This window comes from Neomonachus schauinslandi, chromosome 1 (genome assembly GCF_002201575.2).
Source record: "Neomonachus schauinslandi chromosome 1, ASM220157v2, whole genome shotgun sequence".
Lineage (NCBI taxonomy): Eukaryota > Metazoa > Chordata > Mammalia > Carnivora > Phocidae > Neomonachus > Neomonachus schauinslandi.
This window is the reverse complement of record NC_058403.1, coordinates 202,017,389-202,033,815: the sequence shown is the minus strand read 5'-3', so window position 1 is coordinate 202,033,815 and position 16,427 is coordinate 202,017,389. Positions and strand designations below refer to the sequence as shown.

General features: G+C 52.9%; 1 protein-coding gene across 1 annotated transcript in view; it reads right to left on the bottom strand.

Annotated features, from left to right (window-relative positions):
• The window catches only part of UNC13A (unc-13 homolog A), a 58,729-nt gene that overhangs the window by 4,340 nt on the left and 37,962 nt on the right, over positions 1-16,427 (bottom strand). The window contains exons 26-41 of the mRNA XM_021683126.1: positions 16,040-16,173; positions 14,687-14,772; positions 14,381-14,507; positions 13,541-13,637; positions 13,016-13,159; positions 12,152-12,235; positions 11,532-11,609; positions 11,221-11,309; positions 10,604-10,756; positions 9,320-9,443; positions 8,410-8,415; positions 6,797-6,835; positions 5,626-5,655; positions 4,172-4,228; positions 3,716-3,796; positions 2,598-2,745 (exon numbers count right to left, since the gene is read on the bottom strand). Of these exons, the coding sequence (XP_021538801.1) occupies positions 2,598-2,745; positions 3,716-3,796; positions 4,172-4,228; positions 5,626-5,655; positions 6,797-6,835; positions 8,410-8,415; positions 9,320-9,443; positions 10,604-10,756; positions 11,221-11,309; positions 11,532-11,609; positions 12,152-12,235; positions 13,016-13,159; positions 13,541-13,637; positions 14,381-14,507; positions 14,687-14,772; positions 16,040-16,173 (1,477 nt within the window). The remainder of the gene's footprint in view (positions 1-2,597; positions 2,746-3,715; positions 3,797-4,171; positions 4,229-5,625; positions 5,656-6,796; positions 6,836-8,409; positions 8,416-9,319; positions 9,444-10,603; positions 10,757-11,220; positions 11,310-11,531; positions 11,610-12,151; positions 12,236-13,015; positions 13,160-13,540; positions 13,638-14,380; positions 14,508-14,686; positions 14,773-16,039; positions 16,174-16,427) is intronic.

Here is a 16,427-nt window from a genome sequence, read left to right as displayed (position 1 = left end):
TTTTTTACAGATTTTATTTATTTATTTGACAGAGAGAGACACAGCGAGAGAGGGAACACAAGCAGGGGGAGTGGGAGAGGGAGAAACAGGCTTCCCGCTGAGCAGGGAGCCCGATGCGGGGCTCGATCCCAGGACCTGGAATCATGACCTGAGCGGAAGGCAGACGCTTAACGACTGAGCCACCCAGGCGCCCCTCTCTGTGGTTTTGAAAAGGGCATCCTGTGGGGCCTGGGGACCTGTGACCGCCAGCACCCCCACCAGCTTCCTCCCCTGCCCCTCAGGAAGCTCCCCACACCTTGAGCACCCCATGCATGGGGGGGAGGAAGGGGGAGAGTCAGGGGTGGGTGTCCAAGGTTAATCCGGGTTACCTGGCACTGGGTGGGAAGTGACTGAGGCTCAGGGGACAGAGAGGCCTGGAGACCCCCCATCACCCCACTACTGGGGCGTGCACCCCCCCCATCCTTGCTGCCCACCCCAGGCCACCTTCCTTGTCATCTCAGGCTCCGGCTCCCCCCTCCCCCCAACCAGTCACATGCTCAGCCTCACCTCCCCCCACCCCAAGGCTGATGCTTCACAGCAAGCTCAATCCGGGCCAGACTGAGGGTGCCAGGGGGGGAGTTGGACAGTGGTGGGTGGGGTGAGGGGTCAGACCATGGCCAAAGCTAGTAAGAAGGGGGAGGAGGGCAATGCTGGGCGCCCCCATCCCGTGGTTTGCTGGCTCCAAGGGGAAGGGTCTTTCCCGGGCCTCTCTGTGCTTACCCCAATCCCACCCCTCCCCGAGTCCCTGGCCCCCTGTAGGGGAAGGTTCCTTGGGCAAGTGGCTTAATCTCCTTTGAGACTCAGCTTCCTCATCTATGGAATGATGGACCGCCCTGTGGGGCAAGTGGGAGAAATCTTTTCAAGAATCCCTGAGAAATGCTTCTTGGCACAAGCGCTGGCTCAGAGTTAGAGCCTGAAAACTATGCTTGGAAGAATGACACCAGTAATAATAATAATAATAATAATAATAATAATAATAATAGTAACAACAAACATTTCCTGGGATCTACTACATGTATTACAGGTCGGGAACTGCTCTAAATTTAATTCATCTAATCCTAAAAATAATCTTATGAATTAGGGCCCTTGACTGTTCCCATTTTACAGATGGGAAAGCTGAGACTCAGGGAGGCGAGATGCTCCCGCAGGCGCCCAGCCGCCAGAGTGGCGGAGCTGGGATCGGAGCCCACTGGGATCTGAGCCCACTCTTAACCGTGCAGGCGCTGTCCGGGGTACCCGGGATCTGGCTTAAGAGATGCACCTAGGAAGAAGCGGATTCCGACTCGAATCGCCTCTCCGTCCCTGCGTGGAACCAGCAAGCCGTCCTTCCCCCTCGTCCACCTAGGCCCCCACAGCTGGGCCGGCCTGGGCGGGGCCCGGCAGGCAGGGGAGGCGGAAGGACGGGCCTTTTACTAGCCGGGGCCGGGAGGGGCGCAGGCACCGGGCACCGGGCGCGGGCGGGCGGGCGGGCGGCGGAGGCACGTACCCTTCTCAGGATAAATGTCTTCACTAAGGGTAAACCTAGTCCCTTTTCCACCATGGACTAATCACGGGGGAAGGTGGAGAAAGGAGGGAAGGGAGGGGTGGGGGGAGAGACGAGCGAGTGAGAGGCGAGGATGGAGGGCGAGTGTGTGTGGCGGGGAGCAGGGGAGGCGCGGAGAGGGGGCAGCGAGTGAGAGGGAGGAGAAACAAGAGAGAGAGAAACGTCAGCTGCAGACGGACGGACAGACAGCCTCCCGCTCCGGGGGGACACCAGGGACACCAAAAGCAGCAGCTTGGACTGGGCACGAGGCTGAGCACGGAGGCCCGACGCCCAGGGAGGGCCCTAGGCCCTGGGCTGACGGGGGGGAGGGCGAGGGGGGAAGGGGGCCGCTCCGCTCCCCCCAGCTTCTGGCTTGATGGCCGCTCTCCCTCCCACCGCATTGCCAGAACTAAGGCTGGGTCAGCCGCCAAACTTCTCTCCCTTTTCTTAGGGCCAGTTTTGAATTGGAGGGGGGTCCCCAGGGAGGAGTCCTGCTCTCCCCAGCCCCAGCTGCTGTGTGTGAACTCAGAGAGGGACAGGAGACAGAGGCAAGAGAAGAGACAGAGAAAGACAGAATTTGAGAAATGGAAACTCCCTCTCCGTCCACTCCTCCAGGTCGGGGACCCTCCCATCCCTGGGGCTGTCAATCATTCCTTTGCCGCATGACGTCATAGGCCCCGCCCCGCCCAGAGCTGTCAACCACTCCCTGGATCCAGAACTTCCAAGTCCCGTCCCTAGGAGCTTTCAATCACTCCCTAGTCTTGCCTTCAAAGAGGTCCCGCCCCACAGCTTTCAATCACCTACTGGCCCGGTGTTGTCACAGATTCTCCCAGGAGATGCCAATCACCTCCTGGCCCAATGACGTTGAGGTCCCGCCCCCCAGTAGTCGTTCACTCATTGGCCGCGCGCCATCACGGAGCTCAGGAGCTCCCGGAAGCTGTCAATTGCCCCGGCCCATGACGTCACAGAGGAGGTAAGTCAGTGGCAGCCTCACAGGCTAGGGGCTGGGTTGCCACGCTAGCAGGCCGCCGCTTACCCTGGGCCGCTTGCGTCTGCACGAAGGTCTTGATGAGCAGGTCCGTGGCCTGCGTGTAGAGGGACAGGGCATAGCGCAGGGACTGCAGGTCTGGGCTCTTCTCCAGGAAGGTCTTCTTGAGGCCCACGCCACCTGCGTGGAAGTATTGCTGTGCAGGACAAGGTGGGGAGAGGTGAAATTAGTTAGGCAGCCCCAATACCCCCTCCCCAACCCCGCTGCCCTCCAGTGGTTATGTGTTGGATGACGGGGGCGGGGGAGGGGTGGGGGTGGTGTGCTTCAAAACACCCAAGTCGAGCTCTGCTACTCCCCCACCTCCAACCCTGCCCCAAACCCGCCGGTGGGCTTCCAGTACTCTCAAAATAATACCCATGCTTCTCGCCTCTCCTCAAGCCCTTTGTGGCCCCAACCCTGCAACCTCCCAGCCTTCTCTCAAAACGTCTTCCCTAGAACGTACGTGCCTCAGGGTCTTTGCACTTACTGTGCTGGCTGGTGGGACGCCCTCCACCAACCCCTCCGGCCCCGCAACTTCAAACACCTTATTTTGCCATGACTAGCTCCTTGTCCTCCTTTGGTTAAGATCTCAAAGAGCTTTCCTTGACCACTCTCCTTAATATGTTGCCAACCCTATTTCACTATAATTATTTTGGCAAAAATTTCCTTCAAAGTAGTTTTCATTTCATGGAGACCATGGTCCCTTTCATTGAGTTCTTAACCAACTGAGCCACCCAGGCGCCCCCTTTCATTGAGTTCTTGCATGGGCTGGTCCTCTGCCTAGAATGCTTTGTTTGCTTTGCCTTGCAAACTCCTATGCATTCCTCAAGACCCACCTCCCACATGCCTTCTTTCCAAAAGCCCTCGCTTCTCCTTCCCTGGGCTCCCCCAGCTCCCAGCCTTCCTTCTACCCTGCCCTGACCCCACAGAGCTGGGGCTGTCTGTATCTGGCTGGCCCCCTGAATCTAGGGCTCCTCAGGGCCCTGCCATCAGCCAGCCTGGAACTGACAGAAGAGTCATCAGGGAGTGTTTATAAATTGAATGAAGTAAGGTGGGTTTGAGCCTAGGTCCATGTCTACACCAGTCACACCCTCTGCCTGGGATGGGACAGGGGTGGGACCTCTCACCTTGATGGTGTCCAGGGCCAGTTCGACTACTGCACACTGCTTTGGGGTCAAGCTCTTGGCTTCTTCCCGTACCATGTGGTCCTGGATGGATGGAGAGAGGGCTCAGATGGGCAGAGCACGCCCCACCTTAGGGATCTGCCTGTCTATGGGCCTCATCCCTGTAAAACTCTGATGAGTTGGGTAGTGGGTCTGTCTTTTCATCATTGTGTCCCTGGTACCTAGCATGTGACCGGCACACAGTACGTGCTCAATATTTGTTGAATAAATGATTTGTATCCTTGATCAAGCTGTATCTGAAGCTGAATTTTGCAGATCTTTCCAACACACTGGAGCAAATAAATTGTGCTTAAATCAGTCTGAGTAGGGTTTCTGTCTCTTGAACACGTCACCATTCTGGGACCTTCCCCCTAGGAATCTTCTCCACCCCGATCTCCTGCCCTCCGCTCTTGGCCTCACCTTGAGTTTAGACAGCTGACCCAGCTCTTTGGCTGCATTGAAGATCATCTGGGTTCCCTGCAGGTAACAACAGTCACAGCCGAGGTGAGGGTGGGGGTCCTCCAGTCCAATCCCCACAGCCCTACTGACACCCTAGCCCTGGACACCATCTTGGTTCTTGTCCAGAGGCTCTGGGCAGGGCAAGGGTTGTGTCCCTGGGGCAGAGGTCTGGAGCTCCCCCTCAGGAAGAGCTGAGGAGGAGGTGGTGACTTTGTCCCTGCAAATCCCAGTGTGGGCACACTACCCACCCTCTCACCTCCACCAGGACCCCAGGTTTGTGGGACAGAGAAGAAAGAGAGTGGGCAGTGAGGAGCCATGGGTGTAGGAAGCCCCAGATGGTGTTTATCGGTATGGGGCAGGCTTACCAACCCAAAGTCAGGGGGTTTTAAGAAAACTATGGGATGGGCTCTGGTGACCCCACCACTCCTGGGGCCCAATGCCTCTGTGGGAGAATTTCCCCAGTCATCTGGGTGGCTGTTAGTCTGACCTTGTAAAAGGAAGAATCCTCCCCACCAACACACACCTCAGTACCCATCCCCCACCCCACCCAAAACAGACACCAGCAAGATGGCATCCTGGTTATGGCTCCAATGAGCCGGGTGGGCCTGGGTTCAAATCCCAGCTCTGCTGTGTGGCCCTGGGCAAGTCACTTAACCTCTCTGAACCTCAGCTTTCCCATCCAGTTGGGGAAAATAATATCCACTTCATGGTTTAGCTGGGGCTAAATATGTCTTTGTTCAATGTACACTCTTATTATCTTATCATCTGGTCTCAAGGTCATGAGCAGTGCTGGGGGCAATGGTCGGCCTGGAAGCCACGAGTCCTGCCTCCTCCAATCACTGTGCTGGGTGACCTGAGGCATGTCCTTGGACTTTTCTGGGGCTCAGTTTCCTTCCCTGGTTAACAGGGGCACCTACACTAGCTTAGGGGATGCGGTAGGCCTAAGTATCAATGAGGTCCTGCATTTACTGGGCCCTGGGGTGGTCTGGGGTCCTGAGCAGGGCTAGGTGGGAAGGAGGGCCATTTACAGCTGGGATGTTTGGAATCACATTGATGGTCTACCAGCTGGCCAGTGGGAGCTGGTTATCCTGCAGCTACTAATATTGTTACTATCATCCTGGCTGCTGCTACTCTTTTGATTCCTTGTCTGTGATTCCCTGAGGCTGTCCTGAGGCACAGCTACTTAAGAGCCCAGCTGTCTGGTCCTTGGTTTCCCCTGCCACACCCTCCTCCCCTCCTGCCTCCCTCCCACCCACCACCCCTCACAAGCAAACCAGACAAACAAAGGAAGAAGAGACCACAGATGGGTTCACAGTGCGCCCCCAGACGGCACGGACCACAGAGATGGAAGGAGGCACAGGGTGGGGAGGGGGTGGGGGGTGGGAGCCAGACAGACAGTGAGAGGCTGGTCTTACATCTGAGTGGCTTGGCAATTTCACCCTGCCCTGTGGAGAGAATCAGGCGGAGGTCAGAGTTTGGGTGGCTATTGGGAGGATGTTCACTGCGGCTTCCCTGCCCCCTCAAAGCACAGTCCCGCTCCCCAACCCACAAGCTGCCCCCCCAGGTCCTGAGTCTAACACTGAGCCCCCTCCCCAGCTAGGCACCTTCCCTTGTCTCCCACTGGGGACTCTGGCCAGACTCCGGACTGCCAGGAGGCTACAACCAGCCCATCACCTGGGGACAGCCTGCCTAGGGATGGGGTACCTTGCGGAGGGGGAGAGAAGAGAAAGGGCTTGGGTTTCTCTCCTCCCCCAACCTCCAAGACTTTTCCCAGCAGGCCTGACTCTAAAAGAAGTGTACTTATAGGTATCACAAGTTCCCTCAACGTAGAGACACACACCCAAGTACATCCACGCAAGTGCAGAAAGTTTACACGCACACACACCTGGATCAGCACACATACACACAAAACTCACACACTAAAATATACACATGCACTCCTAAACACTTGCACGTGTGCACAATCACACACATAAACTCACACACTCACCCCCACAGGGATGCACTTACATGTACATGGTGATTGGAAAATTGAATGTGCCCCCCCAAAGGGCTGGATGAGCGAGTAGGGAAGCCCTACAACCCATGTTCATGAAGCGGAGACCCCACTTGTATGCTCACAGGTATGCTAGTTCCTGCATGAATGCACAGCAAGGGCAACTGTTCATATGTTGCCACAGCTCCCATCTCCTTACAACAAACACCCATTAGAACAACAATTACAAAATCTACATGAAAAACAACATACATCTCAGTCCAGGGCAGTGGTCCAGTCAGTGTCTGGGCCCTTCTCAAAGCCACAGAATTCAGCTGAGCCCAGGGCTGAGATAAGCACTATGGGTTTTGTTATGAGAGGGTGGGAGCTGTTTGTACACATGTTTGCTCACACGGGCACACACACTCCAAGCCATGTCCCTGGAGAATCAACTCATCTCTGATTTCTGGTTTTGTGGGACTTGGTTAGGACACCTGCCTTTACCTGTGATCCCCATTTGACCTTCCTACCCATGCACATGAACACACACATGCACACACACACCCAGACACCAGAGCTCAGGACCTCAGCACAGATGAGGCCCTCATTACCTTTTCTAATCCCTTGCCATGTTTTCTCAAGAGGTTGCCCTGCAGAGACAATGTCACAGGGTGATCAACCTGGCAAGCCATGTGAGGTGGGAACCCAGGGTGATCACACATGTACTCATGGGGACAGGAGGTAAAGGATATCTATACTGCACAGGGGGCTGATGGCTGGGTTGCAGGGGGGAAAGTGTGCGTACCTTAATGACCAATTCTTAAAAGCTATGAGAGTCAGAGAGACAGCAAAGAGAGAGAGGAGAAATAGAAATACAGAGCCAGAGAGAAAGAAGAGAAGTCACTGCCAAAATGTAATTCATTTATGTTTACTGTATATATGAGGATCTTGTTTCTTGGGTCAACAGGAAATCAAACGGGCTCCAAATTCAGACAGACCTGAATTTGAAACCTGACTCTGGCATATGTTTACTATGTGGCCTTGAGCAAGTGACTCCTCTTCTCTGAGCATCAGCTTTCCTCATCTGCAAAATGGGAATAATAATATCTACCTCACTCAAAGGGTTGTCATGAAGGTGGGCTGTAAGAGCAGCTATGAAGTCTAGCATACAACGCGTCATCAATAAATGTGAATCCCTTTAGCTCCTTGCCCACAAACGCATTGTCTGTTGTTGGGTATGCTGCCACCAAGTGCTTACAGCCAAAGACCCAGACTGCAGCCATCAAGAAATGAGACGAGCACTTGTGAACTTTGACAGGTGAAATCTTATAATAACCTGTCTTGTCCACAAAGGGGGACTCTGAAGTGGTTTTATTGATCTCTACCCTACTATGTGTTTACCTATTACCACCACCAGCAACAATATTAGCTCTAATTTAGTGAGCACTGCCTCAGGTAGTCATAAAGATGAGCACTTTATTGCATCATCCCATTTGGTTCTCACAACTCTCTGAGGGTTACTGCAGTTAACTCCTTTTTCCAGACAAGGAAATGGAGATTGGGAGGTGAAGTGAATTCCCAAGGTCACAGAGAGTGTGGCTGGGCTGGGATTTGACGCCAAGTCTGCCTGACACCAAAGTCACAAATGCTGTCTCCCACCTGGGTGCCTGGGTGTGTGTCTGGGATTCACGTGGTCCTGTGGTGGGAGTGGGAAGGCAGGGGTGGTGGGGGGTCGGCGCTGAACAGCTGAGTAGGGGGACCCGGGTGGTAAGGGCCTGTATTTTGTGTGGCTGCTAACAGTTCAGAGCCCAGAGGGGAGGTTAGAGGAACTCCGTTGACTTTTAACCTCCTTCTAGCTTCGGGGAGAGACAAATATCCTGGTGGAGTCTGAGCATGGGAGTAAGGGTGAATTCCAACTAAAGGATGAGGTCAGATGTGAAGGTGCTGGGTTCAGGGTTTGGGGTTTGGGAGCCGGCAGGCACCTCCTCTGTACTTAAAACGGGGCGGGGGTGGGTGGGCGTGGCCTCCCTCCCGCCAGGCCCCGCCCCCTCCCCATGCCCCGCCCCAGACAAACACAGGCACATCTAGGCGGGAAGTGGGACAGTGGGTGGGGGGCCGGTGGGTGAGGAGGGGGCGCTGGGTGGGGTGGATGCAGCCACGCGGTGGGCCGAGTCCAGACACAGAGCGGACGGACAGACAGACGGACAGAAGGGCCTCTACTTACGATCATCTGTCAGCCGCGACGGGGGCGGGGTGGTGGGGAGGGGGGGAATAAGTCACCATGAGTCTCCCAGGAAGGCCAGGGAGGGGACGGAGACGGCACCGAGGGGCGGACCCCGTGCCCCTGCCCAGCCCAGAGGAGACAGACAGGTCCAAAGCCTCCCGCACCATCGTTGCCTCTTGGCGGCCCTGCCCACCCTCCCCAAGCCTCCCCCACCCCGTCCCCAGGAACGTCTTCTCGCTCTGTGCTGTGCCAGCAACCCGTGTGCCATTGCTGTCCTCAGGCCCCCACACCTCCCTGGAGGAACCCAAGCCCAGCCACACCCCTCCGAAGTTGCGGTCCACCCAATCCCACCTGGAAGCCCGATCCCTGGAGATCAGGATCTCTGGGCTTTTCCCAGAAGGATTCCAGAGGCATGATCCTGGTCTCTGGATGAATGCTGACCTCTGCTTGACCTCTCTGACCTTAGATGCTCTTGTGACCTCTGGCTGACCTCTGGGAGCTGTCTGTTCTATTGGTCTCTGATCTTCAAAGTCCATGGTATCTCCCCTCCTTGTCTCTTGATTGACCCTAAGAGCCCTCTGATGAACCCATTGACCCCTATGACCTCTGTGATCCCCAAGCTGACCTCTTTATTTTCTGGGTGATCTCTGACCTTCGTATGCCCTCTTGACCCACATGTGACCTCTATGTCCCTTAGACATCTCTTAACACTACTTGACTTCTTTGACATTTATCTATCTGACCCATGAATGACCTCTGATTCTTTGATGACTTTTGACCCATATGTGATCTCTCTGATCTTTGAATGGCCCCACTGACCTCTGAGCCCCAATGCCTTTGGCATCAAGTTCTCTGGGCTCCCACAGGGGAGGTGGCCCAGGAATCCCCTCTGGCCCCCTGTGGGCCTCACCGTCTGGTCAGTGAGGGGTGGCAGGACGATGGTCTTCTCCATGGTGTTCATGACCAGCTTCCATAACTCCTTTAGCACCCTCTTCAGCACCGTCTTCTCACAGATTTTGGCAAAGAGAGTCAGGCTGGAGGCGAGGGGCAAGTCTGAGAGATGGCCCAGCTGGCCCTAACCCGAAGAGCCCCTTTCCCTCAACAAATGGGCAAGGCGGGAAAATGCTCCATGGACACACAAGAGGACACAGAGCCTGTACAGGGACCACTAAATGGGGTCTGATGAGACTCCATTGATCAGAATGGTCTGATGGGGTTATGATGTGTGACACATGTGAAGAGTAAATGATGGCTGGACTGGTCAGCAGGGACCAGGCTAGAAAGGGACTCAACACCTGGGAGGAAGACCTGGGCCTTAGCATGAGGGCAGTGGGGATCCATGGAGTGCTCAAGAGAGACACAGCCAGACTTCCCTGTTCGAAAGAACAGAGTGGGCGGTAAACTGGAATAGGAAGGCTGGAGACTAGGGACTGTGAGAGGACTGGGGCCATGCTCAGTCAGAGAGGAAGGGGATGGTGGGAGGAGGGCAAACTTGAGAGGGTAAACAACAAAGAATTCATGGCATGGGGGGGGTGGAAGGAGACAGAATAATCCACCATGATCCATCCAGCAACTGACCCTCCCATCCACCAAATTATCCCTCCCCCTAACTTTCTTTAATGACCCCTCCATCTTTTTCCTTCCCCCCTCCTCCCTGCTTCCTCCCTCCCATCCATCCTTCTACCCATCCATCCATCCTCCATCCTCCCTCCCTCCCTTCTTTCCTTACACCCATGCATCCATCCTTTCATCTACACTTCCATTCATTTATCCTTATTTCAATAGATTGATCCATCCATCCATCCATCCATCCAGTTATTCATCCATCCAAATACTTACCTAACTTCATCTACCCATCCATCTGTCCATCCATCCCTCCTTTTATCAATATATCCTCCGTCTAAACTTCTAAGCATTTATCTTTTAATCTACCCATCAATCTGCCCACCCATTCTCATGTCATCTATCCATCCAACCACCATCAATTAACACATAAAAAGGACTCACCAGTCCTTCCAATCATTTACCCACCCATCTTTCCATCCCTTCATACCTCCACCCACCTACCCATCCAAACCATCCAACCACCACCCAGCAAACATGTCCTGAGTGTCCTCTCCAGGCCAGCCCTGAGTCTCTAAAGCCCCATCCCTAACCTCTTCCTGGCCATCCTAGTCCACCCAGCCTGGCTTACTTGCTGTCCAGCAGGTCCATGATGGGTTGCAGCACATTGTCAGCATCCTGGGCCACGCTGCTGCAGGCACTGGCTGGCACATTTCCCGTTCCCTTCACCTGGCTGAGGATGTCGCCCATCTGCTTGACACACTCCTCGATGTGTGGCTGGAAGCTGGGGGCACAGAGGGGAGGAGCTCAGACCAGACTTTCCAGGCCTCCCAGAGAAAGGGCCAGATGAGGCCTCAAAAGCTGACCATGGACCTTGATGTTTTATCCTGAGCATCAAGGAGCCATGGCATATAACTGAGCAGGGGAGGGGGTTGTGTATAATAGCAGAATTGGGCACTGGGCTGAGACATTCACCTGTGCTGTTTATTTCACTGCACAGTCCTACCCAGGTACTATTATTATCATCATCCCCACTTTACAGATGAATAAACTAAGGTTCAGAGAAGTTAAACAACTCACCCAAGACTACATAGCTAGTAAGTGGTGAAGCCAGGATTGAACTCAGCTCTGTCTAACTCTGAGCCTGAAGTCTTTACCACTACATCTGCTGAGTCCCTGGATGCCCCAGGCTCAAAGGTCTGGGGGCTGCCCCCTCCTGTCTGCTCCCAGCCCTGGAGGTGTCCCCACCTGGTAGCAAACACCCGGCTGAGCTCGTCCAAGACATTGTTGAGTTTCACCTGGAGCTCCTTCAAGATGTCACTGGCCTCAGCATCCAGCTGAGGAGGGAAAAGGGACATCAGGTTAGGTTTAGAGAGCATCCACACAAATGGGGCATTTTCCCATCCAACACAGGGAAAGAGATCCCAAGGGACTGGGGAGGAAACAGGCAAAGATGGTGGAGCTGCTTGCTTGGGTTAGAGGGAGTGGCTGAGCTGGAATTAATCAAGGGCCGGCAGGGATGCAGGGAAAGTGGTGACTCTGCCTGGGGCTTGCCTCACCTCCTTCCCTCCCATGGCTTCGAACATCTTCTCTAGCTGCACTCGGAGCTGCTGAGTGTTGTTCATGAGGATGCAGGGCTGGGGATGCAAACAGAGCAGGGAGTCAGGGCTCAAGACCCCTCCCCAGAGCCTCCCCCATCCACTGCTAGGGACCCCAGGATGGTTTTGGGGTCTGGGTCCAGAGGAAGGTCCCATAGGGTCATTTGAGAATGGAAGACAGCATTTGGGACCAGATTCCTGGGAATGTTGGTGGGGGGTGGTTTCTGGAGATTAGCAGAGGGAAACAGGGCTCAAGTAACTTCTCCAGGGTGGGCTGGGCTTCTGGAAGTAACAGGAAGGGGGGAATTCCTGTCACACACCCATATTCTCCTACATGGGCTCAAAGCTTTACACACTTACATCCATACACCCTGAAGGCTTCATTCACAACAATCAGACAATGACACATTGAAGGCATGTGCCCTCACCTCCAGATCCCCCCAGACACACGTAACCAGGTACATGGAACACACACAGTTGGACACACAGAGACACAAGTATCAGAGCCCAGGGGAAGGATGGAGACTTGGGGGTGCAGAGTGGGGCTGGGAGGGGACAGGACAGGGTCCCCCACAGGTCACCACTTTCTCCTTCTCCTTGGAGCAGTAGGAGGCGAAGTCCTTGGAGATGATGTCCGCATACTGGAGGAGCACATTACTGATGGTCTGGGGAGGACACAGACAGGGGGTAAGAACAGGGGCTGGGGCTGGGCAGGTCCATCAAGAGCCACTAGTGAGATCAGGGATGAACCTGAATCCCTATGAGCACTCAAGATGGACCACTTGAATGGGTGAATTCACCCAGGATGACCCTCACAACCAAGAGGAGATACCACCAAGTAAAGATGATTATTTTATGTAGACCCAGCTAAATCTCCATCATATTAACCCAGATAAATCTCTATCATATTAACCCAGCTCCAAGCATAAGCATGACTGGATCCCAGATGGAATCCCAATTCTTACTTGCAGTCCTCAACTTCAACCCAGCCTAAAGCCAATTAGCTGGAACCTTCAACCCCAGTAGGATGGTCCCGACCTCCAAACTCACCCCAATGCCCACCCAAATTCTACATAAATCCCAACACTCACTCCAACCTCAATGCCAAATTGAATCTCAATACTAATAGTAACCCTAAACACAACCCCAACTTCAATCCCACCCTCAACCTTGATTCCAGCTCCAAATTCATCTCCAACTTAAACCACTACCCTGACCTCAACTCCAACCTCAACCCAAATGTTGTCCCCAACCACAACTCCAACACTGATCTCAACCCCAACCCCAATCCTACTGATATCACCAACCCCAACTTTGACCTCAATCCCAAACTTAACCCCAATCCTGACCTTGACCCAATCCCAATTTCAACTGCAACCCCAACCTTGACCCTATCCCAATCCCTCACCTGGACTCCATCCCTAACCCCACCTGCACTCCCGCACCTTGGCAAAGCGCCTCATATAGTGCCCCACGATCTGCGGGTCAGGGCACTCGAGTTTCTTGATGATTTCAAAGCTCTGGTTGAGCTGGGAGAAGACATCCACCACGGAGCAGGAGAACAGGGCATGCTCTGAGGTCTGCTGGAACTACAGTGGGAAGGAGGCCAGGAAGGAAGAGAGGGGTCAGAGCTAGACAGCCCCCAGCATCCAGCCCTCCTGCTCTCCATGGGGAGAACCAGAGATCAACTGGCCTGGGGTGAGGCGAATAATGTGCAAGGGTGACTTAGAGGTGGACACAGAGGCTATGGGGAAGGTAGGGCTTCCAGCTCAATGATGGACTCTCATTCATTTGCTGAATGAACAAAACACTTTCAACACTATGAACAAGACAAAGATGGTGGCCACCTTTCAGAGACTGGTTTCATCTCAAGGGCAATTTTTGACCCCATATTGGATCCCAATGGACCCCAGAGGGAGTGAGACCACTGAGGGCAGACTAGGGGCTTGATCATGGGCCAGTCTCCTCACCCCATCCTTCTTGTCTCGTTCCAGGGCCCCGTGCAGGAAATCCCGGGATACTTCCTCATTCTCGTCCAACCATTGGATGACAAAGGGCTCAAACCACCTGGAATGGAGAGCAAGGGTGGGGTCTTGCCACCTCTTGTCCCCTGACCCTCTGCTTTGCCTAGTTCTGAATGGTGCTTGGGCAGGTCCTTCTCTCCCTTGAACTCACCCTGTGGCCTTTGGGTAGGTATCCCCCGCTTCCCTACCCCACCAGGCCTCAGTTACTTCAGTCATGAAATGGACCTCATGACACTGTTAGGGCAAGGCTCATACTTGCAGGGTTCATGGTTCAGATAAACTACCCATGGACAAGTGGATTTCCTCTCTGGGATCCCATTACCTGTACAGCAGAGGAGTATCTATCCCACAGTGCTGCTGTGAGCAGTCATTGACACAACACATAGTAGGTCCTCGGTAAATGGTGACCACCATCCTGCTCTCCAACACAGCACGTGAGTCAGACATCCAGAGTTCAAATCCTGGCTCCGTCACTTATTGGATGTCATCTTGGGCAAGTCCTTCAGCATTAAACTCTCCATTTTCTCATCCACAAAATGGGAATTATAATGCTCCCATCTTATAGAATTGTCAAAAGGATTAAATGAGAAAAGGCACTGCTTAGTGCAGTTCCTGATACTTAGGCATATTAATTGGGCTATAAGAGTCCATAGTCCAATGGCTGAAAATAGAGAATACCAGGTTTGTGCCCTTGATGCCCAGGGAACCCTGAGTAGGTCAGCCCTCATCTCTGGGCCTCAGTCTAGCTGTCAGCACTACAGTTCTGGCTTGGGGAAAGGGACTTACGCAGGGTATTCAGGCACACGGTCCTTGAAGGCAGGAAGCTCTGTCACATACTCATTGTACAGCCACTTGACCTTGAAGTGTAGGTTCATGTAGTCAGCGCTCTTGCACAGGCGATGCTTGTCATGCTCTGGTAGGGGAAGAATGGAAGGTCTCTACCCCCTGTCTTGGCAGCACCAGCTCTGGCCATCACAGGTGTCCAACCTCAAGCTTGAGGGTCCAGGATGCTCACAGCCTTGGAGGGGATACTACTGAGGCACAGCTACCTGCTATAGCCAGGCTAGAAGGTATGGGGATGGGCACACTCACCCTCCATGGCATACTTCATGTCTTGGGCAAACAGGTTCCACATCACTTCGGCACTGATTTTGCCCACATTCAGCTCCTGGGGAAACCTAGTCAAAGTCATGGAAGTATGAAACCTTGGCAGATGGAAGCAGGGTGGCACAGGCTGCTTTGGCCTTCCCAGCCCGGAGGGTAGTGTGGGACAGACAGAGCGTTCTGGATTCAAGCTCCCTCAAAGCCACTGACCTGCTGAGTGACTTTGAACTGAAGCCCTGCTTCTCCCTGAGCCTCCACCCATCTATCTCTCCATCCCTTCATCCATTCATTCACCCAGTCATCCACCTTTCTACCCATCCATTCACTCACCCATCCATCTATCCATCCATCCATCCACCCATCCACTTCTCCATCCAACCAGCTATCCATCCATTCCTTTATCTAGCCATTCATCCTTCCACCAATCTATCCATTCACCCACCTACTCATCCATCCATCCATCCATCCATCCGTCCATCCATCCATCCATCCAGTCAGCTATCCATCCATTCCTTTACTACTCATTCATCCTCCCGCCAATCTATCCATCTATCCACCTATTCATCCAACCATCTACCCATCCATCTGTTCATCTCCCCATTCAATCATATCTCCATCCAGCTGCCCATACATCCATCCACCCTTCAGTCCATCCATCCCAAATCCCTGATCTTAACTGAATATCTAACTAACCAAGAGATACTGGCATGCCAGAGTTAGGAGCCCCTCTAGCACTCAGGGAAAAATAAGACACAACAGTTCATTCAGCTAACACAGATGAAAACTCTACAGACATATAAATCTACAAACCAAAACTGTGTCCATACTCACACACAATTACACAATATACAATATTGCATATTGAAGTGCATTCCACAATTGTATGCACATATACAATATACAATTAAACCCATAGGCCACAACTATAAACAGAATTACACCCACACACAAGATACAATGCAATTTAAATGTAAAACATTTAGTAGAGTATCTAGCACATAGTAAGTACTTGAGCAACACTGTCAATTGTTATTTATGAACCTACGCACATATACAAAATTATATATATATGTACACGTTGTTATTCACACAAATCAGCACATACAAAATACATGTCTGATTACACCAGTGATTTTATACATACACACAATTTTATGTTTATGTTTATAAATTATGCCATATTTCATTCAGGCACAACCACACCTACAGTTGCCTCCACATACACATCATTTTATGTGTAATTAGACATGATCACCTTTACACATAAGACACAAAATTGTGCACACATACACACACACATGATGACCTTCAGATAATTAACTGCACAGATACACAACTCACTGGTTGAGGCAGGGAGTGTAGGAATTTTTGTCTTCCTCAATGATGGACACTATGAGAGTAATCAGCTTGGACCAGAAGTCAAGGTTCTTGATGCTGGGTCCCTGTTCTTCTGGGGGAACTTCTCCCTTCTTGGCCTGGAGTGGGGAAATGGAGACATTAGCCAAATGGGTCCATAGGTGGGTGCCTCAGTTAGTTCATTATTGAGGGGCAGGAGGTTAGTAAGGAAGGGGTCCCATTAACACATGGGTGGTTCAGGTAGGAGAGCTGTATGAAAAGGAACTGAATTCATGTAAACTGGCCCAAACAGAACTCATGTCCATGCAGCTCAACAAAGCTTAATTAGACTCAACTCATAAAAGTGAATAGAACTGAATTTAGTTGAAAAAAA